The 26,254-nt window shown below is 42.7% G+C and overlaps 3 protein-coding genes across 3 annotated transcripts in view; all 3 read right to left on the bottom strand.

Moving 5' to 3' along the window:
* Nucleotides 1-2,266: 2,266 nt before the first annotated feature.
* cenpf (centromere protein F) lies at nt 2,267-15,639 on the bottom strand. Its single transcript, XM_037248444.1, is given in 39 exon segments — nt 2,267-3,013; nt 3,080-3,186; nt 3,264-3,908; nt 4,288-4,417; nt 4,551-5,441; nt 5,538-5,579; nt 5,657-5,754; nt 5,827-6,016; nt 6,095-6,238; nt 6,323-6,541; nt 6,641-6,846; nt 6,910-7,018; nt 7,086-7,333; nt 7,419-7,482; nt 7,583-7,715; nt 7,797-7,902; nt 7,988-8,199; nt 8,265-8,838; nt 8,841-9,066; nt 9,187-9,360; nt 9,846-10,340; nt 10,423-10,701; nt 10,772-10,901; nt 11,158-11,366; nt 11,446-11,652; nt 11,744-12,023; nt 12,111-12,240; nt 12,353-12,488; nt 12,748-12,870; nt 12,943-13,071; nt 13,158-13,283; nt 13,391-13,593; nt 13,706-13,979; nt 14,049-14,140; nt 14,248-14,375; nt 14,485-14,555; nt 14,715-14,840; nt 14,980-15,151; nt 15,535-15,639. Coding segments are annotated over 38 exon segments (7,917 nt in total). The 5' UTR covers nt 15,142-15,151; nt 15,535-15,639; the 3' UTR covers nt 2,267-2,914.
* Nucleotides 15,640-17,355: 1,716 nt separating this feature from the next.
* Nucleotides 17,356-21,403, bottom strand: smyd2a (SET and MYND domain containing 2a). Its single transcript, XM_037248446.1, is given in 13 exon segments — nt 17,356-17,510; nt 17,608-17,703; nt 17,705-17,717; nt 17,922-18,096; nt 18,174-18,297; nt 18,476-18,586; nt 18,675-18,777; nt 18,953-19,020; nt 19,194-19,321; nt 19,886-19,946; nt 20,124-20,234; nt 20,305-20,368; nt 21,128-21,403. Coding segments are annotated over 13 exon segments (1,311 nt in total). The 5' UTR covers nt 21,301-21,403; the 3' UTR covers nt 17,356-17,426.
* Nucleotides 21,404-22,410: 1,007 nt separating this feature from the next.
* galnt2 (UDP-N-acetyl-alpha-D-galactosamine:polypeptide N-acetylgalactosaminyltransferase 2) overlaps nt 22,411-26,254 on the bottom strand; it is a 34,932-nt gene continuing 31,088 nt past the window's right edge. The window contains exons 15-16 of the mRNA XM_037248445.1: nt 26,097-26,216; nt 22,411-25,888 (exon numbers count right to left, since the gene is read on the bottom strand). Coding sequence (XP_037104340.1) covers nt 25,733-25,888; nt 26,097-26,216 — 276 coding nt within the window. The 3' untranslated portion in view covers nt 22,411-25,732. The remainder of the gene's footprint in view (nt 25,889-26,096; nt 26,217-26,254) is intronic.

Here is a 26,254-nt window from a genome sequence, read left to right on the forward strand (position 1 = left end):
ATTCCTTCCAGAGTAAGCAGTGATATTTAAATCCTTGCAAGATGACTGCATGCATCCTTTGGTCCTTCCAAAACTAGCTTTTGACAATCCCTCAGGCAGGGTAAATGATTGCAAAGATAACTACAGAAATCAAATGATGTAAAACATCCAGAGGCTTGTACTGACTTTCTTTTATGAGCCTTTTCCTATTTTAGGTTCACTAAATGCAGAGTCTGCTCTTTACTATTGCTCAAAAGAAGAAAGGAGAAAGCCTGCAGTCCAATAAGGAAGAATGGCTCAATTGCTGCATGTGTAATTGTTTGCAGCCATGAGGACCTCTCCAAGTCAATATGAGTTAATAATGTTAAGGTCGACATGCAGATCATCTCTCGAGACTTGGTCATCAGTGGGGCAGTTTGACAAAAATGTTTTTTTAAGCATGTTAAGGTCATTTGAGCCACAAGTAAAGATCCCAAAATTAACTACCACTAAAACGTGTCTATTGGATACTCAAAAGTTTCACTCATAGCATTCAGAGTTTCTTTTGAAAACTATTTTCCATTATTAAAAACAAAACCGAAAAAAAAACAACCATTGGCTGCTTTTTGTGCGGAGTCTAAACTCTGTGCCTTATAGTGCTTTGACGCCACCTTAGTGACAAGGACCTAACGCTACATTCCAGGAAGGGTGGAAATCAAATTTAACCAACTCGCATTGTGCCAGTTGCAACCTCAAAGCGTTCCAGGTGAATATAAACAACAAAGATGGCCGATTTGGTTGCTCAAAACACATTTTGACCTCCAGCAAACGTGCCATTGTAATTTTCCATATTGATATAAAAGAATATAGTTGTCAGAATAACAGCACTCATGCAAGCATACAGTACAAGTCACAAGTGTTATGTGAATTTATGTTGAATAACGAAATTGATTGAAATTTACCTTTGACTGGTTTGTGGGATGCATTTGTCAAGTGGCGTCCAAGTAGATTTGTTTTTATTTTTCTGGCTTGGTGAGATGACCCTCCCTGTTTGAGTACAATTGCAGTGCACTTGTCCTGGTCAGAGGTCGGGGGAAAACTCAGACTTCCCATTTTGTCTGGAATGGAGTATAAGCTGACAGAAGAAGTGTATTCATATTCATACAGCAGAATCGCTCCAACAATTGTAGAAAACAAAACAAAAGATTCAGTTGGGCAAACAGGGTTCGTGCTCATCCAGTAATGTTGCGACAGTGTTGTTTTAAGGCAAATCAAATGTTCGAGCAGGAGATCAAGTGTTCTCTCTGCGGTCCGGTGTCACTTCCTGACACTGGCTGCTGCTTATACAGCGTTGCCGGACAGAGAATGGCTCAATTCATGCATAGGCTTCAGAGGTGGGAAGGTCTGGAGCTCTGTCCGTCCAGCCTGCGGACACACGCACACACTCCTACACAAACACGTTTGACAGCCGACGCCAGTCATAACACAGCCCTGCTTTTCCCGTGTGCTGGGCCACAGTTGGTACTGGCATGAACATTATCCACTCTGAGGTGTGTGCGACTGGCTCATCTTTCTCTCTCCGTTCCCATAACTGGCAATTCACTGCTCTCAGGTGCTTTAAACTGGCTGAGTTATAGATGCTTGAACGGAATGCTGCCATCATCGGCTTAAAGAGGTCAAGAGGTCACGATGACCTCAGCTGACACATCGATAACCTTAATGCCTATAAGTAGAGATCGATGGCTATTGACCAGAAGCCATCTGACTGCATCATAAAGCTCCACCCACGTTAAAAGAAACACGAGATGTCTTTAGCGAACACACGTAGATAATTAGGCTTATTTTGAGCATTTCCTCCCCATTCAAAGTCCAAACGATTCAAGTGGTAGGTGCAGTAACCAATTATTTGCACTTAAATAGATTTTCTACTGCTTATGCTTGTTAGCCTTTTTTTCCAATTTCGGTAGACGAGGACACGTCATAAAAAAGATGTAGAGGAGTGAAGTCAACCACAGTTGAAATCTTGATTGCTTGAAGGTGAATGGGTTGAATTTTGAAATACATTAATATATATATTTTTTTGTAGTTAACATCTGATGTAACGCTTATGCTTATTTGAGACAAGGGAGGCATAGCAGTTGACCATTTTTTGCGTCTCCTAACTGGGTGCACAACAAAGTAATAATAAACAAATATTAAAATAAAAAAATAAGATGAATTCATAATTAGTCATGCTAAAAATATATTTAAAAAAACCAACAACTTGATTTTGGAGAAAAGGTGTGTTCAAAACAAACCATACACGCTATCAGGTTGTTTAAACAAGTTTAGTGGGGGATTAAAAAGTTATTTACAATGACTAGTGAGCTCATACACTCGCACGTTAACAATAAGCATCTCCTACGTAAAAAGCGTTTGAGTTCAAATATTCGACAAAGTAAATCTGTGATTAGAGAAACACATTCAAAACTTACCAGGCATCAATAAAAAGTCAAGCAGTCTAAGCACATAAAAAGGATAAGAAAAGATAGCTGCCGTTAGGACGAGACTAGCTCATGGAATACACGACTTACGGCTGAGTGGACAGAGAAATATATACAGCACAAGAATATGTAACGTGAAATTGATTTACACACCTGAGGAATGTGTTCGAAGACTTTGACTAATATGTTGTAATACGGCATGTTTGTCCCTGCTTTTCATTTTCATCACCTATACCAAAATACAAAAAAATGAAAGTGGTGCATACTAACTAGAGAAGCTGTCTTACTGTCTTATGTTGCAAAAAGGCTTTTTTTTTGTCCCTGCTTTTCATCTTTTACTAAAACACTAAAAAGTTAAATAAAGACATGTTGCTAATTGTTAGGATTGACAGAAATGACTAAAAGGAGTGCAGCGTAATTACGGTAAAAACGTACCGTCCATCTAAACCTCAGTGCTGTGTTTTGAGTTGCATTTACTGAACATGACAATTGTCTCCTTCCTCTGGTGACTCTTGCGAACGAGGAGTGACCGTTTCCTCGCACTTGTCAGTCGAGGAAGGAGGCAGCAGTAACTGGAGGTGACAAGTACAACAACATGAAGAATAACAAGTACATCCAGTTTGTGTGTTGGTGCTTACCTTGCCATCCAACGTCTGCCTGGCAGCCAGGCGAGGGCTGCATCGTTTTGCGGTGGTTCTCCTCATGATGAAGGGGCTGGCCTCACCCAGTGGGATGTCAGCAAAGCCTAACAAAAACAAATCTTGACTCCACTACGTCTAGATGTTGTCCAGCATGATGATAAAATACGCAGGGCATTCGTACCTCTCTGCACCAGCTCTGGAAGCCCCTCAGGCCTGAACTCATCGTCCTGTGGAGTACTCGGTTTTGGCGTGGTCGAGGCGTTAGCTCTGATCTTCTTGGTGAGGTTGTGGAGAGCCTCCTGGGCGCTGTCCTTATCGCTCATGTGTTTATGAGCCCTCTTCCCGGATGAGGAGCCCCGCGGTGACCTCTGTGGAGTCGCAGGATCTGTGTTCTCCGATTTGTCATCCAGGTGTTTGGTAGAGGACCTCGCTGAGCGTCTGCGGCCGTCGGCGGTGCCGGAGCGGCTGATGTTGTCTTTGCTCGCTAACAAATACTCCAGCTTTGTCGTCAGCGCGTCGTTGGCCTCTTCCAGTTTGCGCACCTCCAACAAGGAGTTGCAGTATTTGTCCATGGTGTCGTCCGCCTCCTGCGTCTTCTCCTCCACGAGCTGGTTGACTTCTTTGAGTTCACCTTTGACCTCCTCCAGATCTCTGCTGCGTGCGTCCAGGGTCGCCTTGAGCTCCTCCACCTCTTTGCTTTTTTCCTCACACTCTGCTTTTGCCTCCTTAAGGGACGACTTCAGCTCCTCTACCTCCTTCTTCCTCTCCTCAGTTTGAATTTGCAGTTCCTTATTTTCCACCTGTGCTGCTTCTTTGCAAGCTCCATCTGGTGGAAAAAGAGCAGGTCCATGTTAAAAATGGATTGGATTTTTTTTTTTTTATTCTGAAATATGGCATCACGGGTAATCCGCAGTTCGTGGCAAACGTTTATGGGGTTGAAAATGTGTTTAGCAGGTGTCCACGTATTTCATACCTTGGGCATTAGTGCCATCTACAGGAGATCACAGCACACTGCACTTATCAATTCTGTTCAGGATTTTTGCAATTTTTTGTTGTTTTTAAAATACATTTATTAAGAAGTGGAAGGGATGAATGAGTTCTCATTTAGTTTTATGGATTTTAAATATCACAGGTGGCTTTGAAATAAACCCAGATTCGTTGAAATGAAAGGAGTCTCCCCTGTGAGCGGTGTCGAGTCAACAAACCGGAGCTGCTCAGTAGGAGCATCTTCTCTTGCTCCAGCTGTTTGCAAGTCTTCATCCAAAGGTTCAACTTGCTGCGCGTGGCGTCTCGCTCTTTGGACACACGAGCGACAACAGACGACAGCTCGGACACCTGGAGGGAAATAAAGAGTTACGCGGACTGAGGAGGGAATTGAAACCACCAATGTTTGCTGTTTGTATAAACGCACATTTATTCATTTTGTATCATTTCAAATATTTTATACTGAAAATGGAGGTGTGCGTACCTGCTCGTTGAGCTTCGAGATGGACAGCTGCTGCGTTTCCAGCTTCTCTTCAAGGCAGGAAACCGTGGACTGAAGCTTCTGCTGCTCCTCTGACAGTTTCACCTTGTCGTCTTCAGCTCTTTGTTTGTCTTGTTCCAGTGCAGAAAGAGCCAAAGACAAACTCTTCTTCTCATCTTCCATCAGTGACAAGGCTGCCTGAAGCGTCTTTGTTTCCCCCTCCAGCCTGTTTCTGTCCTCCTCTACTCTATCTCTCTCCTGCTTCAGGGCAATGTTCTCCTCCTCGCTAGAATGGAGCATCTTGTTCTCCTGCTCTAGTCTCTCTTTTTCTTCTAGCAGTAGTCTATTTTCTCCTTTTAGCTGTTCCTTATCATCTGCCTCTTTGGCCTTGACAAGGTCTTCTTCCAAATCCTCAATGCGAGTCATCAGATTGTTTTTCTGCCTTTCCCACTCCTTACCATTCATCTTCCACTTCTCCAGCTCCTCCTGCAGATGTTGTTTCTCGGCCTCCAGCTCCTCCAGGAGGTGCTTCAATCTCTCTCGCTCCTTCTCCATTTCTGCGCTCTTGTCTTCAAAAGACAACTCTCGCTGATTAGCCGCTTCGAGCTGGACTCTGAGATCGTCGGCCCGCCTCGTCAGCTTCTCAGCTTCCTCCCGCGACCCCCGCTCCAACTCCTCCACCCGGCACCTCTGCCTTTCCTCCTCTTCTCTCCGATCCATCTGTGCCCTCTCCAGCCCTCGCTCTAATTCCTCCTTAGCAGCCTTCAGCTCCTCAAGCTCTGCGTTTTTCATCTGCAGAACTCGCTCCAGTTGCTCCTTCTCAGACCTCAGGTTGTCCAGAGTGTCAGAAAGCTTCGAGAGCTCCTCTCTGAGATCTTGTTTCTCTTCGTCCACCTGGGGTCAAACAAAACATGAATTCAGGTTTAAAAAAAACATGTACACGCACACAAAAAATCTTATCAAGCAGCCACATTTGATAATGTTGCGTACCTTTATCCTTTGCTCCTCCAGCTCGGCTTTCATGGTCTCAGCCTGTATTGCAAGTCACAGTTAAGCCTTACAACATTCTGTCTTATACAGTTGTTAGCGATATAAATATTGGGAAATACCTGAAGGACCGCTTCCTCAAGGTCTTGCTCTGCATCCTCCTTCTCTCGCTCCAGAGCATCAATGCGGTCTTGCAGTGAGTCAGACTTCCTCTGAGCGGCTGCAAACAGGCAAAGTCCTGGTCAGGCCACGAAGAAATTGACAAGGCTGCAAAAAATGACGCCAAAGTTACCTTTGAGAAGTTCGCTCACGTGCTTCTTCTTCCTCTCGTCAGATTCGATGCGGACGCGGAGCTTTTCAATGCCGTTCCGCATCTGCTGGACTTCGTCCTGTGTGGAATTCAGTCGAGAGGCGATTTCTCCCTTTTCCAGGAGAGAGGACTCCAAAGACTGCGTCAGCTGTTGCACTTCTCCTTCCAAAGCCTTGGCAGAGAAACAGACGATAGTAACATTTTGAAAGCTTATGTCTATTGCCACTCTTTCATCACTCTTCTTATTCACCTGGATTTTGCTGAACATGGTCTCCGTGTTGAGACTGGCACCCGTGCGATCTTCCTTAATCTTGTCAAGCTGCCCAATCAACTGTTCCTTCTCCCCCGTCTGCTGAGACATGGCTTCCTCCAAAACATTTATCTGCTCCGACAGCTTGAGACAACAACAAAAATATTGTCATTGTGTATTCTTTATGATTTGGACGAGCTTATTCCGAAACAAAAGTTCTTTTTGCACCTGATGCTTCTCTGTCTTCATTTTGTCTGCGCTGCTTTGCAGGGCTTCATTCTGCCTCTTTCCTGCTCTGATGTCCTCCTCCAGGATGGAAATTAAGGACCTGGTGTCACAGTTGGTCTTCTCCAGCCCGTGTATTTTCTCTCGCAACTGGCTCGCAGCCTGACTCAGCTCGTCTCGTTCTTCAGAGCAGGAAACCAGCTCAGATCTCAGATGGATTGTCTTGAGAAGAAAATGACAAGTTATACAAGCCACCCAATTATATTAGATGCCTCTGCGGCTTTGGTGTCCCTAATGTTTTGCACGCGAATGAGCGCCCACCTCAGAGGAGAATGTTTCGATTTGCTGCGCCAAGCCTGAGCAGGTCCTCCTTTGAGTTTCCAGCTCATCTCCCAGCTTGCTGCGCTCCTCCTGCAGGGCCTCCAGCTCACACTCCATGCCCAGGATGTGCTGCTCCAGATTGGCTTTCTCCGAGCGAACCCTCTTCAGCTCGCTCTCCTGCTGGAGGAACTTCTCGTCCCACCCGCCTGCGTAACAAAAAAGATTAGCATGTAACTCAATGGCACACAAATTCATCTGTATATTTTTACCTTTGGCCATTTCGAGTCCCTCCATCATCTCCATAACATCAGCTAGCTGGCATTTAGCAGTTTGGAGCTGCAGGGTTAAGTTTTCTCTATCTTCCGACAGCTGGGACAACTAAATTCAAACGCAGAATTGACATGTCAATTTAATAAATGACATTCCTAGACCAGCAATAACCCACCTGATCAGAGAGGCTATCCTTCTCCTTCAAAACTTTGTTCAGCTTGTTTGCCGCACAACGCGTCGCTTCTTCTGCCGCATCAACTTTCTGCTCCAAGGTTTGGACTTGCTTTTGGAGGTCTGAGGTCAACTCCTTTCTCAGTGCAAGGTCAGAGTTGAGTAGGTCAATTCTGGAAAGCAGGGCATAGACGTCCTCGTCCAGCTTTGAGAGTTTTTCGTGATCCTCTTCTAACTGCACGGGCTTCGTCTCTGCTCGACGGAATATCAACACACAAGTTCTTTGACTTTTGAATATATCTGTTTTGCTTGCAAATTTGTGTATTTCATTACTTACCGGTGGAGTGTAATGGAGCAGCTTCATGTTCGAGGACACCACAGGGAGTGCTCTCCTCATGATCCTGCAAGTGGGTTTAAAAAATAAAATAAAAGCCAGCCACTAAATCAAATTCTGTAACAAACTGGTCAGAGGACAACTCAATCAAAACAATTCTTTCATACCTGATCAAATTGTTTCTTTTCACTTCTCTGCATTTCCTGTCCATCTTCCATGCAAACATCTCTGTCTTCTTCCGCAAGTTCCTCGATCGTCTCTGGTTCGATTACGTCCGGTTTGAGGGCGGGTTCTGCTTCACTACAAGATTCAAAAGAGAATAGCTTTATTTCTCCTAATTGTTGCGTATTTATGAGTAGTTTACATTAAAAGTCACCATACCTGGGGGCCTCATCAGGTTGGAATGAGAGTTCCTCCAAGTCGGGCTCATTTATTGCCAAGGAGTCGAATGCTGGTTCCTCAGTGGATTCAGCATGAACATGGCTTGCTGGAATTAAGTTAAGTCAGTCTCAATGTGCCGTCGCTAGGGTTCAAATAAAAATCCCCTTCTGACATTCTCTATTTCAACTCACCATTGATGTCTGCCTCTTCAGACTCGATGGAGCTCAACTTTTCTTCAGGTCTCTGTTGGTCCTGCGTTTGTGAGAGTGTCTGGATAAGGTGGTTTTGCTGGGCCACCTGCTCCAGCAACACGTCATACTGGTGCTTGAACACGCTCAGCTCTTGTTGTAAGCATGACAACTTCTGATGCAGTTCAGCCTGGTCCGTTTCAAACTGCCGGTTCCTGAGACACAATCGAGGCGCAATGGTTATCTAACAGAAGAGCATAAACACAGAGAATAACCATACCTGGATGTGTTCTCCTCCTCCATCCTCTTTTCTGTCCTTTCGAGATGCTCCTTCATCATGCGACACTCCTGTTCAGAGTCCTGGAGGAGTTTTTGGATCCGTTCCTTTTCTTCTTGCATAGAAGTCACCTCGTTATCACGCAGCTCGATGGTTGCTTGGGACCGCTGCTTCTCCATCAGCTGGGCTTCACTGGATTGCAGCTGAAGCTTCTCCTCCGCTGCTCGAGTCAACTTGCTTGCCAGCTCGCCGAGTTGGGCCTCGAGCTGAGTTTTTTGCTCACAGAGAAGATCAAGAGTGGAGAGGAGCTGGGCTTTCTCTTCGGTGAGTTGCCTCAGTGTTGTTTCGGTGTTTTCTTTCTGCGCGGTCAATTGTTGTGTCAGTGTTTCAGCTTGCTGCTTCTCTTCTGTTAAAACCATCACGCTGGTCTGCAGGTGTTTGTTCTCCTCATGTAACGCGTCCAGCCTTGTTTCCAACTGCTGCTTCTGAACATTCACCTCATTTAAATCAGTCTGTAATTGATCGTTGGCATTTACCGACTGCTTCAGGGTTGCCTCGAGGTTGGTTTTCTCCTGAAGTGACTCTGTGTCATCTTCTTTGTCTTAATGATCTGGTTGAGAGTCGCAACTTGAGCCGTCAAAGCGGCGACTTCATCTTCCAACTGAGTGTATTTGACAGCGTCCTCCTCCAGCCGTGTTATTTCACAACTCCTCTCTGTCAGTTCCTCTCTGGCTGTCACATACTTGGACTCCAACATGGAGTTTTGAGACTGGACCTCCTCCAACCGTGTTTCCAAAACTGAGACCTAAAAGACAATTTTTTTTTTTTAAATGAGCATTTTGTTCCCAAAGTTTTGTTTTAATTGTTAACCAGTTGCTGCAAGAAGTATGGATCATCTCAAATGAGAAAAGGATTTGGTGTCTACCTGGGCTTGGCTATCCTCTAGTTGGACCACCATGTCAGAAATGTGACTTTGGTTTTGAGCTCGCTCCGTCTCCAGTGACTGAATGGTCTCCTTTAGTGTCTCAAATTGACTTTCATAAGAGTTGACAGTTGTCTCATTGTCTTCCAGATCCATCTGAAGCATCTCCAATTGAACCTGTTTGCAAAAAAATATACAACATATATAAAAAAATCTTTACTATAAACTCAATAGATTACTGGAGGTGGCCAAAATACAGGCTCATAAAGTGGTACTGGCATCAATCTGAAAAAAAAAGTGGTATCAAAGAGCCCTACTTGAAGATATTCTTGTTTTGTTCAACTCAACATGAAAACTATGGTTAATTTATTCATTAAATTTTGCCAATTACCTGGTTAGTTTTGAATTTAATTTATTGTAAACTCATCTGAAATAAACATTCACATACATATTTTATAATTTAATCTTGGTAAACACGTAGGATGATTTAAATTAAAAGTTAAAAAAATTAGTGAACTATCAAAATGAATTATTTTAGTTTTTTAAATTACTCTTGAAAACAAAATCAGGAGCATCCATTTGTTTTAAAAGCAACATGTCACTTGAGCACAAATGTTACGATTACTGATCGATCGAGCCAGTGTAATTGCGCCAAAGCAAACCTTAATTTTGTTCATGACAATCGTCTTCTCTTTCAGGAGCTCGGTAGTCTTGGCATGTTCGACTTCTGCACTGTTCAGCTTCTCCTTCAGACCCTTGATGCTGGCGTCTCTTTCTTCCAAGCCTTGCGAGGCTGCAGACAGAGTTGCCTTCATAGCCTTCACTTCAGTTTGGATGTTACACAACTCAGCTTTGGTGGCATTCAGGGCTTTCTCCGCGGCTTCACACTTTTCTCCGAGACTCTTTTCCTTGTTGAGGAAGCTTTGAGCTTCCAATGCTTTACTCTCAGACAGCTGGCTCAATTTCTGCGTGAGCTCTGAAACTTCTTTTTCCAGGTGATTTTTGAGCTCGGTGTGAGAGCGGTTGACCATCTCAAGTTCACTTTTCAGCAATGGGAGTTTCTCAACTGCATCTTTGCTTGAGGAAAATGTCTCCTCTAAAGATGATATTTGCTCCTGAAGCTCGTTTACTTTCTCACTGTGTCTATCTTTCAGGAGCTTTAGAGGAGAAAGAAGAATTTCATTAACATACAAACCATTCTTAGATCATTTTTTCGTCCAACATGTGATTGAACTTTACCTGTATTTCTTTCAACCTCCCTTGGAGATCATTGTCCAAGTCTTCATTTTGTTTCTCCAGAGACAAGAGTCGAGCCCGGTCTTCTCTAAGGAGCCTTTCCTTCTCCGCCGCTTGATCGTACACCCCCCGGAGCTCCGCCTCCAGCTGTTGCAGCTTTTGCGTATTTTCCGCATCCATCCTTTTGTGTTCTTCCTCGCGCTCGGACATCTTCTTGCTTTTTTTCTGCAGCTCTGCTCCAAATTGCTCTTGGGTCTTCAGCAACTGATCCATTGAGTTGATCTGAAACACGCGGAGGTGAAATGAAGCGTTGTACAAATCAAGACACTAATTCCTTCATTGCAAAGCGCACCTGATTTTTTGTGAGTAGGAGCTCTTGCTGAGTTTCCTCCAACTGGAGCTTGATTTGTGTCGTCTCCTCCGTCTTCACTGCGACGCTTTCCTCACATTGTCGCATCACAGCAGCTTTCTCCTCGGACAATCTGTGTGCAATGAGCAACAATGCATGTTACGATGCAGACATAATTGTGTCCTACAATGTTGGGCGTTTTTCAAATTTCCAGGTTTATCAGCTCTGTTGCACCGTTGAAAATTAATCTCAGTTGAGTAAGACTCTGACTCGATTTAAAGCGATTTATAGGGATAATTGTGGATCTTGACATCAAAATTAAATTGATAGTCTACACCGCTACTCTACCTCAACAGGATACAAGCGAAACTTCTTGACCTCTCTCTCACCTTAAATTTCTCTCTTCCTGCTCCGCAGTAGCCTGAGCAAGGCTCTCCCTCAGCTGTCGTATTTCATCTTGGCCGAGTTCAATAAGCTGTTCTTTGGAGCGCGTCAGGTCGGAGGCTACTCGCTGCTCGTCATGCAGCTGAGCGATGTTCTTCTCGGCGTGCTCCGCTCGGGCAATTTCCTTCTTCAGCTGCGATTGCAATTCCTTGACCTGAACAGATCGAGTGATTAGAGCCAAGCCGACCGAAATAGTGTTACAGGAAGAAATTCACAGTCGTATTAGTGTTCACCTGTTTTTCAAGTTGGGTCACCTGTGCACCAAGATTTTCCAGATCTTTGGTGTGTTTCTGTTCAGCCTCAGAGGATTTGGTCTGGAGCTGCTTGTATTGATGCTCCCGCTCTTCCAGCTCTGTACTCTTGATGAGGAGTTCTCCCTTCAGGCTGTCAATGTGTGCTGACAGCTTGGCCTGCTCCTCCTCTGCACTCCTCAGCTGCTTCTACAATGCAGAGAAACATATTGGAATGACATGAAGAACGACACACGGTGATGACTCTTGTTGATGTAGTTGGTTGGATAAATATCTTTACCTTCAATTCTTCGTTCGCCTCTTTCTGTGAGCTCAGACTTTGGTCCAATACATTGATTTTATCAGCGAGTTCCTTCTGCGTGGCTTCTGCATGGTTGATGAGTGCATCCTTCTCGTTCTTCCAATCCAGCAGAGCTTGATGCTTTTGTGTCAGCTGCTTGCACTCGTCATGACTCGCACCAAGACTTTTCTTCAGTTCTTGACCTTCTTTTACAGCCTCTGTCAACTTGTTGGCCAACTGCTCCTCTGCTTGCTTCTGTTTCTGCATTTCCTTCTGGGCCCTAGAAAATGATTGCAACAAGGTTAATTGGCTTTCATTAAATCAAGGAGCAATAATGGATGGGACTTTTTTTGGTCCCAATGTCTACCATTCATTTTTAGTCTCAGCGTCGGAGAGCGTCTTCCTTAGGTTTTCCAGCTCCAGCGTCGAAGCTTGGGACTGCTGCTCCAGTTTGCATTGCAGTCTCTTCAGCTCTTCTTTTTGACTTTCGCATTTTGCTAAGGAACAACAAATAATACGCTGAATGCTTAGTGGGCCCAAAATAAAAAAACAGGTGGTATGTGAATCTATATATTGCTCTTCGCTACTCTAATGCTACCATTAAGTTACCTTTGAGATCATCCAGGAGTCCTTGGGTGCGTTTGAGAGTCTGCTCCAAGGTCTTCTTTTCTTCCTCAAGTTGTGACAGCTGCCTATTGCTCTGGTCCAACTGGACAGAAGTGCTGTTCTTCTCTCGCTGATGCTCCTGGAGTCAGAAAAGGAAGCAATGAGTGATACAGACAAGCTATTAAAATGTGTGTTTGTACTGTATTCATTTATTATCCGTTATAAAACCAGTTATCTACCTCCACCTAGCCGAAAACACAATAACACAAAACAATAAAATTGAATTCTGAACTTGGACTGGTAAATCACTATTTTGAAACCGGAAGCCATTGCCAAGAAGATCAAACCACTACAAATCTCAAAAGTCAGGTGATAGAAAGAAAAAAATGGTAGATGACCTCTAGTTTCTTGCGGAGGTCCTCCTCTTTGGTCTGGCTGGCCTGGAGGCTCTGCTGTGAGAGCAGCAGCTTCTGTTTCTGTTCCTCCACCTCCCTCTCCAGCTGACTCCTCTGAGAACACATCTGGAACACGGCAAGAAGATGGTTTGACAATAATAATGACACACATGGCAAAATGAAGTCAGGCTGAGTTACTTTCTCCAAATCAGTCTGCAGTATGTTGTTGTCTTTTTTGGACTGTTGGATCTCTTGTGTTAACTTGGTTCTGGTCTGCTCCAATTGTTGCTCCAAAGTCTGATGAGATCTTTGCAGTTGGGCTAGCTCCTACACACATTAAAAATGATCAGGCGTTGTTTTAGTTTGAACACATTTAAAAGGCCAGATGCAGGCAGGGCTCTGTGTCGTTGCACCTTCTGGCTATCTCGCTCCTGGTCCTTGACCTTCTGTTCCAGGGCTCGTCTGCAGCTCTCAGCATTGTGTCTCTGACAGCTCATCTCTTCAGTAACTTGCTTCAGCTTCTGCTCAACTGTAGAACACTAAGAAAGAGAAGCAGCAGCATTTAAGACACATTTGCCAGAAAATCCCACACGTTCCTTTTCTACACGGTCTAGTAGACAAAAAGAAATGTGACATGAGATCTTACCTTGACCTCGAGCTGCTGATGTCTGTCTGTGGTCTGACGCAGCTCGTGGCTCGTCTTGGCCAAGTCTCGGTCCCGCTCAGTCAGGTCTTTGCAGGCCTGGGTCAGTTGGACTTGTAGGTCCTGCAGTTTGGAGGCCTGGCTGCTAATCTCTCTCTCGTGACTGGACATGCTCCTCTCCAGCTCTGACACACGGCCACGCAGCTCTGAAACAAATATAATTAAAATGTTTCGCAATTATATCATCCATCTGAAAAGATAAACACCAGGACAATAATTCACTCAAGTTACAACTCTATTTTAATTTGTGATCAGCACCTTGGTTGAGTATTTTCAGTTGTTCCATCTGGTGGGATCCACCCGGACTCGCTGCTGCCGTTCTGGGACAGCTCATCCGCTGGCTCGATTTGATGGGCGTCTCTTCGTGCGCTTCCCAAAGGGACGTGCCACGCCTCTTCAGAGGCGTTTCAGCAATTTCCTGAGACTGGCGGACATGTGCTCGATCTTGTTGCTGCCATGGGAAAATAGAGGATCCGGCTTGGCGAGCAGCAATGTCTTTGTGGGTCACACTGGCCGACGACTGATTCAACAGCTACAAAAGAAACAAAATGGCAAAAGTATTAGGTGGAAGAAGCTTCGTAATGATGACTGACATACTCACTTTGACTTGAAGGACATTTAATTCATTCTCCAGCTTTTTTCTTTCCTCTACCTCATGGTTATATTTCTCTTGAAGGTCCTCTAGTTTGTTATCTGTAGCAAATATACAAGATTGATGTCAGATTTGTGATGTTCTTGCAGGTACAGCAATATTTATTCAATCTTAAAAAGTTAGGTGGGAAAGGTTTACAGTGGTTTACCTTGCGGTCTGTAAGATGAAACTGGAGTGGAGAAACTCCTCTGTGGAGTAACAAACGCCTGCAGATCCGAGGAGGATGGCAAGGAGCAAGAGCCGGCAGGTTGAGAACGATCCAGTTCATTTTTGTACCTGAAAGTCCAAATAAGATTTTTTGGGGCGGCAACGGATTAGCGATGCAGTTTCACTATAGCTTGTGTTTAGTCAAAATTTACAGATACAAAAAAAAAACACAACTCACTTCTTAAGCTCTTGCTCCAGTCGCTCTATGGTGTTTCTGCAAGTGTTGAGCTGGCCCTCCAAATATCTCACCTTTATGAAGACAAAGATTTCCATTTTGATTTTAGACATGCAAACAAACTCAACAAAACACAATTTCAATATGAGATCATATACAAACATTTGCCGTAAACACTTTGGCCTGACTACAGAGGCAGAAAATTAAACAAATTCTTTTTAAGTCAAACTCACCTGCTGCTCTTTGACTCCCAGATCATGCAAAACCTTTTGGCGAGCTTTCTCTACGGAGTCGCATGACTCTACTAAAGACTGGTTCTCTCTTTTCAAAACAGATGCCTCATTGCGTTCACTGTCCACCTGTAAAAAAAAATAAAAAATAGTATACCATTTAAATTGTATTTTTTTGCCCCTTTAATGTGCACCCTAGGAACTTCCTATAATATCCCCCAACTAACAGTTTAAATCATCCATGTTTAGAATCTTCTTGACCACTGACCTTTTGTTTCTGCTTCTGCAGGGCTGCCTCGAGAGAGTCAACCTGAAACTGTTTTTGAGTTCTCTCCTTTTTCAATTTGTCCAGCTGGACTTCCATTTCCTGGATCTTCTGCAGGGCCTTTCCTGGAAGTCCATCCTTCCACTCCTCCACCGCCCAGCTCATGGTTGATCACCTGATGAAACACAAACTGGGTTAGAGTAAGACTCCACAACGCCCTCGATCATCGTGTGAATAAGTGGTTCAGAAAAATACGAATGGACGAAGGAATTATATTTATCTGGTTTATTATTGTGATAATTGTTAAATCAATGTTAAATGTTTCCTGTCTAAGAAGAGTACATCTTGTTTGACCGTAAGAAGATAAGATAAATGGCACTTAACGTACTGAGTGGATGAACGTTAGCTTTAGTACGAGTCCATCGTGAATCGTGGAAATATTCTACCAGTGAACTTCACTCTGACTATAAATATTAAATTGGCACGGAATGAAACGTTGGGCAACGCGTTTAATTATGGCACGAATGCATTCACCCTATTGTAAATAAGAAAACTTACGTTGGCGCGATACTTCTTTCCGACGATTGGGGTTGAGTCTCGTTGAAAATTCAAATTCTACAGAAACAAACGGCATTTCAGACAGTTCGACGCTCATTGGCTACAGCCCGTGACGTATGACGTGCCGGCGCATATGATTGGTGTAGATTCGTTGATGTTTAGCAGTGCCACCATGTGGTGATACGTTGTAACTGTATATGCACAGCAAATAACGCAAGCAGCAACATCTACTGTTATTGCTCCAGAATAAAGACAGCTGATTGTAAATGAGAGCCAAAGTACTATTTATTGGAATTCACTGACAGAGTACATGAATTGGTTTTGTATGTATGCATTCCATAAATACTAACCGTCCATGCCTTAACATTTTTTTTTTTTTTTACAAGAAACCAAAATGCTTTTGCTCGTGCACAATGTATTTGTTGGACTATTTGTGTACCGTATAGCTACACTTTTAGTCTTGTTTTATGACATCACTGGAAAGAGGATCAGCCCTTGAATGAAATTTCTACAACGCAGCAGGTAAGCTCATCATGTCCTACGTGATTTTACAGACCAGTGCTGATGTTATTCGTGTGCAGAAGTTGCTACCGTTTGCGACACCTCATGACAGGTAAGCTGGACCCATGTCTGAAAGAGAAAAAGTGGAAAGGCTACAGATAACATGCCGGCATCTCTTTGGTTTACACATTTGAATACAACGCGAATCCTGCATTTTAAAGCCCAGTAGAAGTGAAATGTTCTTTGTGTTCCAGTCATATCAGGTGCAGAGAAAATATCACCAAAAAAATTCAAAAATCACTCATTTCGAGTTAAAGAAATGAACTGCAAGCTTCCATTCCAAGCCAAGAGCTCAACGCAATTGTTAAAATGCAAACAAAAGCTGACTACAACAAATGGCACCCGGCCCCAATACTTGGCTTAAAAAAATATTAAGATAGACAAAAATAATCATGAATCATTAAATACTGTTTGTTGTGGCTTGACAAAGTAGCCTAGACAGGTGCAGTTTGTGAGTGCAAAAAGACATACCATGCATATATTCGACATATCTACTGTAAATATTCCCTCAAAGGACATTTCATTAGGATCACTTCCAACAGCAGTATCAGAAAATATTGACTGTACAAAGATGAAGCTCAGTTTGAATTAACATGTTCTATTCAACATATGTAGGAGTGTTTCCTGTCATGATGTAGTGCAGGTGTACCAGGTATGTTGTGCTTGATCAGGGCAGATAGTTCACTGAAGCCCATGGTGGTTTTGGTCAACAAGCCTCATCTTACAAAAAAAGACAACACCAATAACATCGACAACTTATAAAACTTGCAATTCTTTTTTTTTTAAAGTCAAGTCAAACATGACAGACACAAGCCAAACACGTATTGACACAAGAACAATTGTTTGCATTTTCTCTTTTGTTGCTACAGTCCCCGACGCTGTATGCTCAGTCGTTAAATTCCAAATAATTTAAACAAGCAAGACACACGCATGCTTGGTAATTGATAATTTTTTTGAAAGATGTGAAATATGTAATTGCGCATCTGCTGCAGTTGGCGCATAGTTCAGCCACTCACAAGAAAAATCAGGATTGTGTAACAAGAGACGTCTGTTTTGACCAAGGGGAGTCAAAAAAATCCTCTCTTGACTGAAATAAAGCCACAAAAAATGGCCCATGACAGACCAAAAAATAAAATCTTTGGAAATCATTCTCCTTTTAAGTGTGCCAGTGACAAGACAGCTGATGAAGTCGCTTGTGGTCATCCTCATACAAAATTCAGAGATGATAGCAAATCGTTTCCAAAGGCGATGTTGGGAAAGAAAAAAAAAAAAAGACGCATACCATGCAGTCAGGTTGTGTGCTTTACTCTCCTCATTTCTCGATTCCCTTTTCATTTCTGCTCCTCGAGTTCCCGTTTGACCTCTGCAACATACTGGTGATCTTTCCCATGAGCCACCTCCATAATGGCCAGTGCCTGCACACATGAAAACATGACATTCACATGTTGCTTTTAAACTTCCGCCATTTATTCAAACGCAGTGCAACACCAGCCCCGGAGTTTGTTCTAATACCTTCTTCAGAGCTTTGACTCCTTGTGTCTTCTTCTCCAGCCCCAAATACAAGCGACCCAGCTTCAGATACATGGACGCCACGTTCAGAGAGTAGGCCCGGGTAGTGCACGCTGCAGAGAGTAAACGCTATCAAATTACTGTCCACTATCATTAGGTACACTGGCGGTATCTGATGAGATCTGCCTTCAGCGGTTTGATAGCAAGATTTTCACAAACATTGCGGTACAGTGCAGACCAAGCTCTGCCCTTTTGAAGCGAACTCAGTAAGCAGCTCTCAGTACAAATATCCAAAATGATTAAGCAAGTGGTTCTACCTGTATGGGTGTATGATCTTCTCTCCGTAGTTCATGGCTCCGTCCCAGTCCTGCATGTAGAGGCAGACGCCCATGGCCTGATACATCATGTGCAGCATGTAGACGTTGGTGTCTGCAAATATGGTGCCCATTTTCTCCTGGCTGAGTTCACACATCTCCAGCAACTCGCTCGGGCATGCCAGAAAGTCAAGGAGTCACGAGTGAAGTTAAGCGAACAAAATGGAAAAATGTGACGATGAAGGAAAAGGATATTCTTGTAATGTTTTGCTCTCCTGAACTCCTCAATGACATTTTTGGCGTATCGGACCATGGCTCGGATTTCTTCTGGCTCGGGTGCTCCGGAGCTCATCTTGCGGATTTCCATCTTCTCTTTGTCCTATGAAGCAAGAGAGAGCACAACAAGACTTTATATCATACCCCTTAATGGTGGGGAGAAAAAAATTCAAACGATCTATCTGGGTGTCTTTTTTTGTTGTTGTTGTAAATATCCAAAACCTTATTTAAACAAGGTTGTGTGGAGTTTTGATATCCGTAATGTGGGCAGACACTCGTACCTTTGACTCCGTTGTGCACTCTGTACACTGGCACGTGAAAAAGTAGGAATCCAACAACCTTTCCTTTCGGTCCTCTGTGGGGTAGAGCAAGTCGATGTAACTGTTAAAGACCTAAGGAAAGACAATAAACAGCAGTCAATGCGAAATGAACTGCATTCTGGCTAGATGTGATGGAGTACGCCTGTGAGTAGATGCTTGCCTCCTCTCTGGGGCTGATCTCCTTGACAGCTCTTACTTCTGCCACGGTGCCCTTGTAGGTGACAATGACATTTGGGCTGCAGCTGTGGTTCATCAGTGCTACACTGGGAGGAATCGCATCAGGACATTCAGCGGAGAATAGCCAAGGAAGGCCGACTACTTGATTTAACACAGAACCATCTCTTTTTTTTTTTTTTTAAGCTGTCAAGCTCTGTTGCCAAATATGGAACAAGTCCTGCACTTTTATTTGCATGTGTAGCATGAAATTAGCGTACTTACTCTGGAAAAACAGCTGATCCCAAATGTGAGAGCTCCTCATCCTCTATTGTGAAGCCATTGCAATTCACCTACACACAAAGCATCAACAACAATACAATAGCGCCAAATCATATTACTTGACGCAAGATGGATTCAAAAAAAGCAGCATAAAATCCCTTTCTGTTTTAGGTCATTAATCGAATTCATTTAGAAATGCAATGTTTACAATATACTCCATGCACGAGTAAACGAGGCAACAAACCTGAGCAAAGAGCTCAGTGAGCGCCTGGTTGTCCGGGATATTGCTGATGTGTTTGCCGTAAAAGTGATGCAGGGCCGCGATGTCTGTCTGGTTCATTTCATCCTTCTCGCTGTCCATTTTGTCTAAATCTGGGAAAGAAAGGAAAGAGGAAGAAAATTGCAGCTACAAATGAACCTCCAACATACTGTGTATAAGCATACAAACATAACAGTGCGAGCGGATATTTAACAACATCATGAGCCATCACCTCACAGGAAGCCACAGTACAAGTATGGCTTTGCAGAGAACATGAAATTACACCATTGGGAGTCTTGGGATTGAAGTCCCAATATGCAGCACATTTGGAGTGAAACAAAGTGAGAGAACAAGACCCGGAGGCTACAGTGGAGTCTCGAATAGTCTCGAGACACCGCTAACACAATTTAACTGTAACTAAAACTGCTTGTAGATGTAACTAAGAACACGATTGGCAGAAGGTAAGTAGGTTATGGAGAATTGGTGTATGTTTAATATTCTCATTGAATTACTTACACTAAGCTCAGGAGTGCAAGGGCGAGAGGTACAGCTATCTCTATTGTGGGTTGGATTGTGAGCAGGATTACACAAAAAAATGACCCAATTTTTTGGGGGGAAACTCTGCATAGTGGTGGGTTCATACGGCAATGTTTTCAGACATGCACAACCATACTCACGTGCTTCAAACTCTTTGAGCAGCAGTAATCTTTCTGACGGTGTGCGCTCTGTCGTGACTCTCTATACATGAATTAAAAAAAAAAAACAATTATATTATTTCGCTGTCAACTCTTTTCATCAAAACATTTCCAATGACATGCAGCTGTTTGGAACAGCATACTGTCGGCGGCCATGTTGGCTTTTTCATACCCTAACCTATTACGTATCTTGGTAGTGAGACGCTAATTTTCACTCTACCTGTTTCACAATGATTCGGGCTACCAGTCTGACCGTCTCTGAGGGACACCAGTTTTCCCCGTAGGCACACATGGCAACACACTCCAGCTTGTGCATGGGCCAATCCCCTCTCTGCGTGCATACACAAATACAATAAGCAACTCCACGATAAGACACATGAAATATATGTGCAGGGGGTTACCTGGCAGTCAATGTCGCAATAGTAGGCCTGTTTACATTTGCCACATTTAAAAAGGTCTTCTTTTCTGTAAAAAAAACAAACACACACCTCTCTTTAAAACCTTTCTTTTGCATCTCAACTCTCTAGGGATTTTGTTGTTAATTATTTCAAGTGAATAGAATGACAAAAATGTGCAACACACCCCTGGCCTGGCCTTCTCTTCTCCTCCACTACTGGGAGGCATGGGCAGCTATATTTAGCACTGTAACCTTTCACTGCTCCATAAAAATTAATGGAGCATGTGTGCGTCATGTATGTGTGGGAAGCAGTAAGAGGATTTAAATGAAAGACAATACTGTGTAACTAAAATGTATACGTTGCCCTCTGTTTTTGCTCAAAATACACACTTTTTTTTTTTTGAATTAAATTAGTCACCAGACTTGATTTGTACAAGGTGTACAAGAAAATTAACAATTTCATAGCCTAATAATAGCCAATTCTTGCTCAAATAACTTTTTACAAGAGATCAGTGAGCACAATGGGAACCAATAAGTTGCTAGAAAAGATTGATTTGGGCCGAATGAATGAGCTTGTGTAAGTCAGGTCAGCTTAAGTCTGAACGGAATTTATTGTACAAACCACGCGTGCGTCCAATAATATCTGCAGTGATGAATGTTGCGCACTGACCCATTTAATTGAGCTAGGTGGGCGTCCAGAGGTTTAAACGGTAACCTAGCCTACGTTGAAATGAACACATGGATAACTTTTGACAAGGGGATCCATTTTAAATAATTATTCCCCCCAGAAAATGACAATAAACGCTGATTCGATGATTCATTTTTACCTGGTGAAACAGTGCTCGCAGTGCGCTCCTCGCTCACTCTCAGTCAGCACGTACGAGTAAGCTGGACAGGCGAACACCAACTCCCCCACCGCGAAGTGTCTCAATGCCCGCAGACCTCGGCCCGTGTCAGGGCTAACGAACAGCTCCGTCCCTTCTATGCCTTCGTTCTTCATGGTTCCCTGGAAGCTCTACCAGTGTGTACTCCCTGTGACTGACTCTACTGGGATCAGCTCCAGGTTTGTGGTAAAGCTTCTTCTTCTTCTACGGCGCATTACGTGTGCTGCGCTCACCCCCGCCCCCCTGGTGGACAGATGACAATAGACAACAGTATTACTTTTACTCTATTCAAAGTGCAGCCACCCCAAAAAAAGGCACATTAAACGAGGTGCCAATGATATATAAAACAGAACAGACGAACTTTCCATTGGAGTGCCAATCTCTTGATTGTCTTTATGATTATGGCCTAAAATGTCAAATCACTAGCTTTTTGAAAATAGGATTTCAAGCATGCCTGTTTCAGCATGGCAAATACTGTATATGATAAAGGTGGCATAAGTAATGCTAAATAGGACAAAATACATATTTTCAATTGCCTGTGTCGTTATTCATCAAATTAGATGAAAATGATCCATATGAAGAGGAACGGGCCGAGTCCTGTTCCCGGCTGGACTCTGCAGGTTGCAATATTCAGAATTTTGCGCCTGAGGCTAGAATTAGTTCAATTGTAGGGAATGCATGGACTAGGCCCTGCAGCCTCATCAGAGACAATGGAATTCCTTCATTACAGTCCTTTAAATGTTGACGTTGTCTCCTATTTGAATTCCAATACACTGAACTTGTCTTTGAGTGCTTAATATAACAAAGAAATAAACGACAAAAAAATAGGATGAAGTCAATACAGAAATGGCACAGCAACCAATGCATTAATGATGGGTCAGCCCGAATCTCGAGACCCAGTAAAACAAACCAGTAGAAATTAGTGTCATGCCAAAGCACACCAAAATACTTGAGTTTGTTAATTTTTTCTATATAAATGCATTTATTTAAGTTAATCATTTCTCTTCATTCAAAGTTTGCAGTGTCTATAAAAGAGGGAACAGTTAAAAGCGCTGCACAGTGTGACAAAAACAAAACCTGCTAGCAACCTGGGGCTGAATACACTGTTCATTTCTGTACATAATGTACACACATTTGGATGTAGGTACTATATACAAAAATATACACTTTTGCACACGGGCCACAAAGCATTAAGTATGAAGTTCACGTCCTTTGATTTTTTGTCATCATCAGTTGTTGAGACTTGTGACACATTCTGACCCAAATTCACATTTTAATACCTAAAGACTACGAACGTAAAATGGATGCTAATCTAAAGTAGGCTTTCGCAATAATGATAGGAATCAAAATGACAAATGAATCTGGAACTTGAGTTTTACACCTTTCTTTTGTCCACAAAATTAAATTCAACTATGAATCATTTCAAACATGCTTTGGATGTCCTTGTCACAAATGTTAAGACATTAAATCAGAAAGCTGAGCTGTATATACCCTGTGAAAAACATACTGTTCTCTCTTTAAAAAAAAAACAAAAAAAAACAGGGAGAAACGTTGGCACGGTGTGCTAAAGATGTAAACATTCAATCATCCAATCAATGGGATTGTGTTGTCTTTTTAAAGAAACGGCATTGGATTAAATGGTTCTGGTTCAAAAAGAATAGGTGACTGTGTTGCCATGGTAACTTAGATATGTGCAGTTTGGTTCCAACTGGATGAACAGTTCATAAAAGCAACAGCTAATAATAATGACGCCTGAAACTCTTTGGTCGCTCATAATAGGGCAGGGAACCATTTTCTTGACAAGGCCCATTTCAGTTTAGGGGGAAAAAATCCTCAGAGGACAATATTATTTTTATGACAAAATATGAGGCAATCAAACATGTTTTTAGAAGTGCATAACACCAAATTATACCTCCCGGGGGCCGTCCATGGCCCACGGGATGCAGGTTCCTCACCCGGTTTAGAGAATGTCATTTTTAACTTAGTTGCTACAAAGTGACAGTAGAGGGCGCTCTACACTAAACAAACATCTTTCTATCTTTAGTAAATTGGATTCTATGCAGTCAGTACAACACTTGGAAGAATTATAAATGTAACTTGAAGAAAGCTGCACAATAATGAAAACTGGCAACATAAAAGCTACACTTTGTTTTATAATCTTTTGTTAGGAGGTGCCAAGACAACACAATAATGAATAGTGACTGCCTTAGAGTATTTGACCCCACTGGTAGTCTAGAATGCTGATTCTTAAATTCTAAATCGAAACAAATTTACCTTTGTTTTGCATCTATCCAAACACAATAGCTCCCTCAAAACATCATCTGAGTTTCAAACTTCCAAACTAACAAACATTTGGGTCTTCTGAGTAGTACAGTACAGTGACCATGGAAACAGGGCTCTCTCTCTCTCTCCTCAAAACCAAGTTCTGTATCTGCCCCGGCACTCACAGGTACTGGCAGTCCAGCGCAGAAGCCTATCAAGTGTCAGGATAGGCTCTGCGAGTAGCTGCAGTGTCAGCCTGGTGGCTTCAACTTTAGTTTAAGACAAAGGAAAAGACACGGAGTAAAAATGGCCCAAGACGGACAACAGACAAAACTGCCATTTGGAAAAAGTCATATAAAAAAAATAAAAAAAAGGAAAGAAAGCATGGGTGGAGAGGAAGCCAAAGAAATTAAATAGTATTAAAAAAAATCTTTTTGGTTTCATTATTTGTGAATGTAGATGTACTATTGCAGCTTTTGCAGATAATTGTTTATGATACACAAGCATTGCTGTCTGAGGGCAACCATGTGAATTGACTTAATAGTTTTTAGATGACATTCAAAAGATTCTTCTCCTGCATGCACCCTAAAGTGTGGCACTATCGAACCAATGAGGTTAGCTAGAGCCCAACATTCCCACTTTTCTGGGGAGCGTCGTTTTTGCAACAACAAAAAAACGCCTTTAACAATGCACTATTTCAATGTACAATTCATTTAAAAACATTAACCAGAAAACACAGTATTGCATTTACTTCTGGTGCTTCAGTCGTTATTTGTGTTCTTAATTTAATGCTTCGTGGTGCCATCGGACAGCAATAATATTTTATGTACCATAAACAATAATTGGACAAAGGTTCTATTAACAGTCAGGCTAACTTAAACCATTCATTCTTTTTAATAACACTGAATCAGATTTGTAATAACTTCACCCAAAACGTTAGTCGCATGTATTCAATCACTGAGTGACAGTACTGCCACAAAGAGAATTTGAACAAGACCCAAATAATCATTTAACCTGTGTTCCTTCCACTTCATATTTATGCAGCTGCAGTTGTGGTTTAGTTTCCCCTGTGCCTGTGGGATACAATATATCAATTGGACAAACACATTTTACCAAGTGTGGCGCTTCAGGTCAGAGCTACCCTTGAGAAACTAATAAGAGTTGGTGGTGATAATACAAGTTGCACTATTTATTCCCATTGCCTCTTGGGAGAAACCGCGGCAACAGTAAATAACACAAACTCACTCTGATGTGCTGGGCAAAATAAAATCACAATGCAAACAGACATTGTATAAAACGGAGGCGCTCCCGAGGGAGTAGCCGAAGAGCAGCAAGAGTAAAGAAAATACATCAATCCTCTAGTGTTCATTGTCCTTGCAGTTTTTTCCCCAATTTGCTTATGAGAGAAAGTAAACAAAAAAGGCTGCTAAGAGCTTCGTGGTGTGTTGCTGCTTTAAAGACAAAAACGAATGATACTAAAGTGCAGCAGCCAGTGCTACAGCCTGAGGAGAGCAGATTTCCTCAACTCCATATTCTCGGAGAATTCCTCCAGAGCTTTGTTGCGTGTTGTGGGGAAATCTTCTCTTCAACTTTTGCGGGAGGAAAAAAAAAAGAATAGAAGAAAAAAAAAATAATTCCATCCACCTCATCTCTGCTGATCCTGTAAACCGAAAAGTTTCAATATACGGGGGGGGAAAAAATATTCAACGTTGTTTTCCTCCAAATCAATAGTTCTGGCTCGGTTTGGAAAATCTTGTTTTTGTTTTCAAAAAGAAAAAAAGAAAAGCTCCTGCAAACCTCCACAAATTAACAGTATTTAAAATATTCCAAAGAAAATAATTACGAAATAAAAACACTCAAGTTGATTTCCACCAGCATTCAAGACAACAAACGACTCGAAGAATCCACGTTATTTTGCCTCCCGAACCATCAATGAGAAAAACACTGAGGTATGTAGTAGTTGGATGGAAAGCCTTCACTTTTATCCTGCTCATCATCGTCATTACCCTCATCAGTGTCACCAGCACTGTTCCTCCCACTAAATATGGTCAGTTTCCTGTTTAAGGTCTACAAGGCCCTCCGCCAGTCTTTATGTCGGAGGAGGGGGTGGAGTGGTGGTGTAGAAATGACCTCATACCCCTGAGGAGGAGTAAGATGGACCCATTCATCCGTCCATCATGTTTGTCTTTCTCCTCCAGTTGACATTTACTTCATCGTAAAGTTTGTTGGTGTGTAATGCTCTTAGCAGAGCATCGTGGCGATGTCTAGTGGCGGCCATGTTGTCCCCTAGGATTGTAAATTCAGGGTGAACTTCCACTGCTGGCTCAGGTTGGGGCTGCACACCTCCACAGTGAGCCCACCCATGCGGGCACTGCGGCTGTCAAGACACAGGTTACTGCCCACGTGACGAAGCTTCGAGTTGGACTCAATTTGCTCCCACTTCTGTTCATACAAGGCAGAGAAAGTGCAGGGTGTTCTTTAACCGAAGATGCAAAGGCTATCACATTAGAATTTTACAGATGAGCCAAAAATGATTTGCTGAACGTCATATTTAGTTCAACATAATTACACAATGAATGATTCATTCGCCCCGTCGGTAGTGGCTTTTATCTTTTTTGGGATGTGTTGTAACATTTCGGCGCCAGTATACCTGTCTGCTGTCATTGTCTCGACAGCCTTGCAGTTTGATGAGGGAGCCGGCCGTTCTTTCCACCACTGTCAGACACAAGTCCATGTGTTTGACTGATTTATCTTTCGTCAGGGCCCACTCCTTTCACCAAACAAAAAAAAAAAAAATACACTCTCTTA

The sequence above is a fragment of the Syngnathus acus genome, chromosome 3, assembly GCF_901709675.1.
Source record: "Syngnathus acus chromosome 3, fSynAcu1.2, whole genome shotgun sequence".
NCBI lineage: Eukaryota > Metazoa > Chordata > Actinopteri > Syngnathiformes > Syngnathidae > Syngnathus > Syngnathus acus.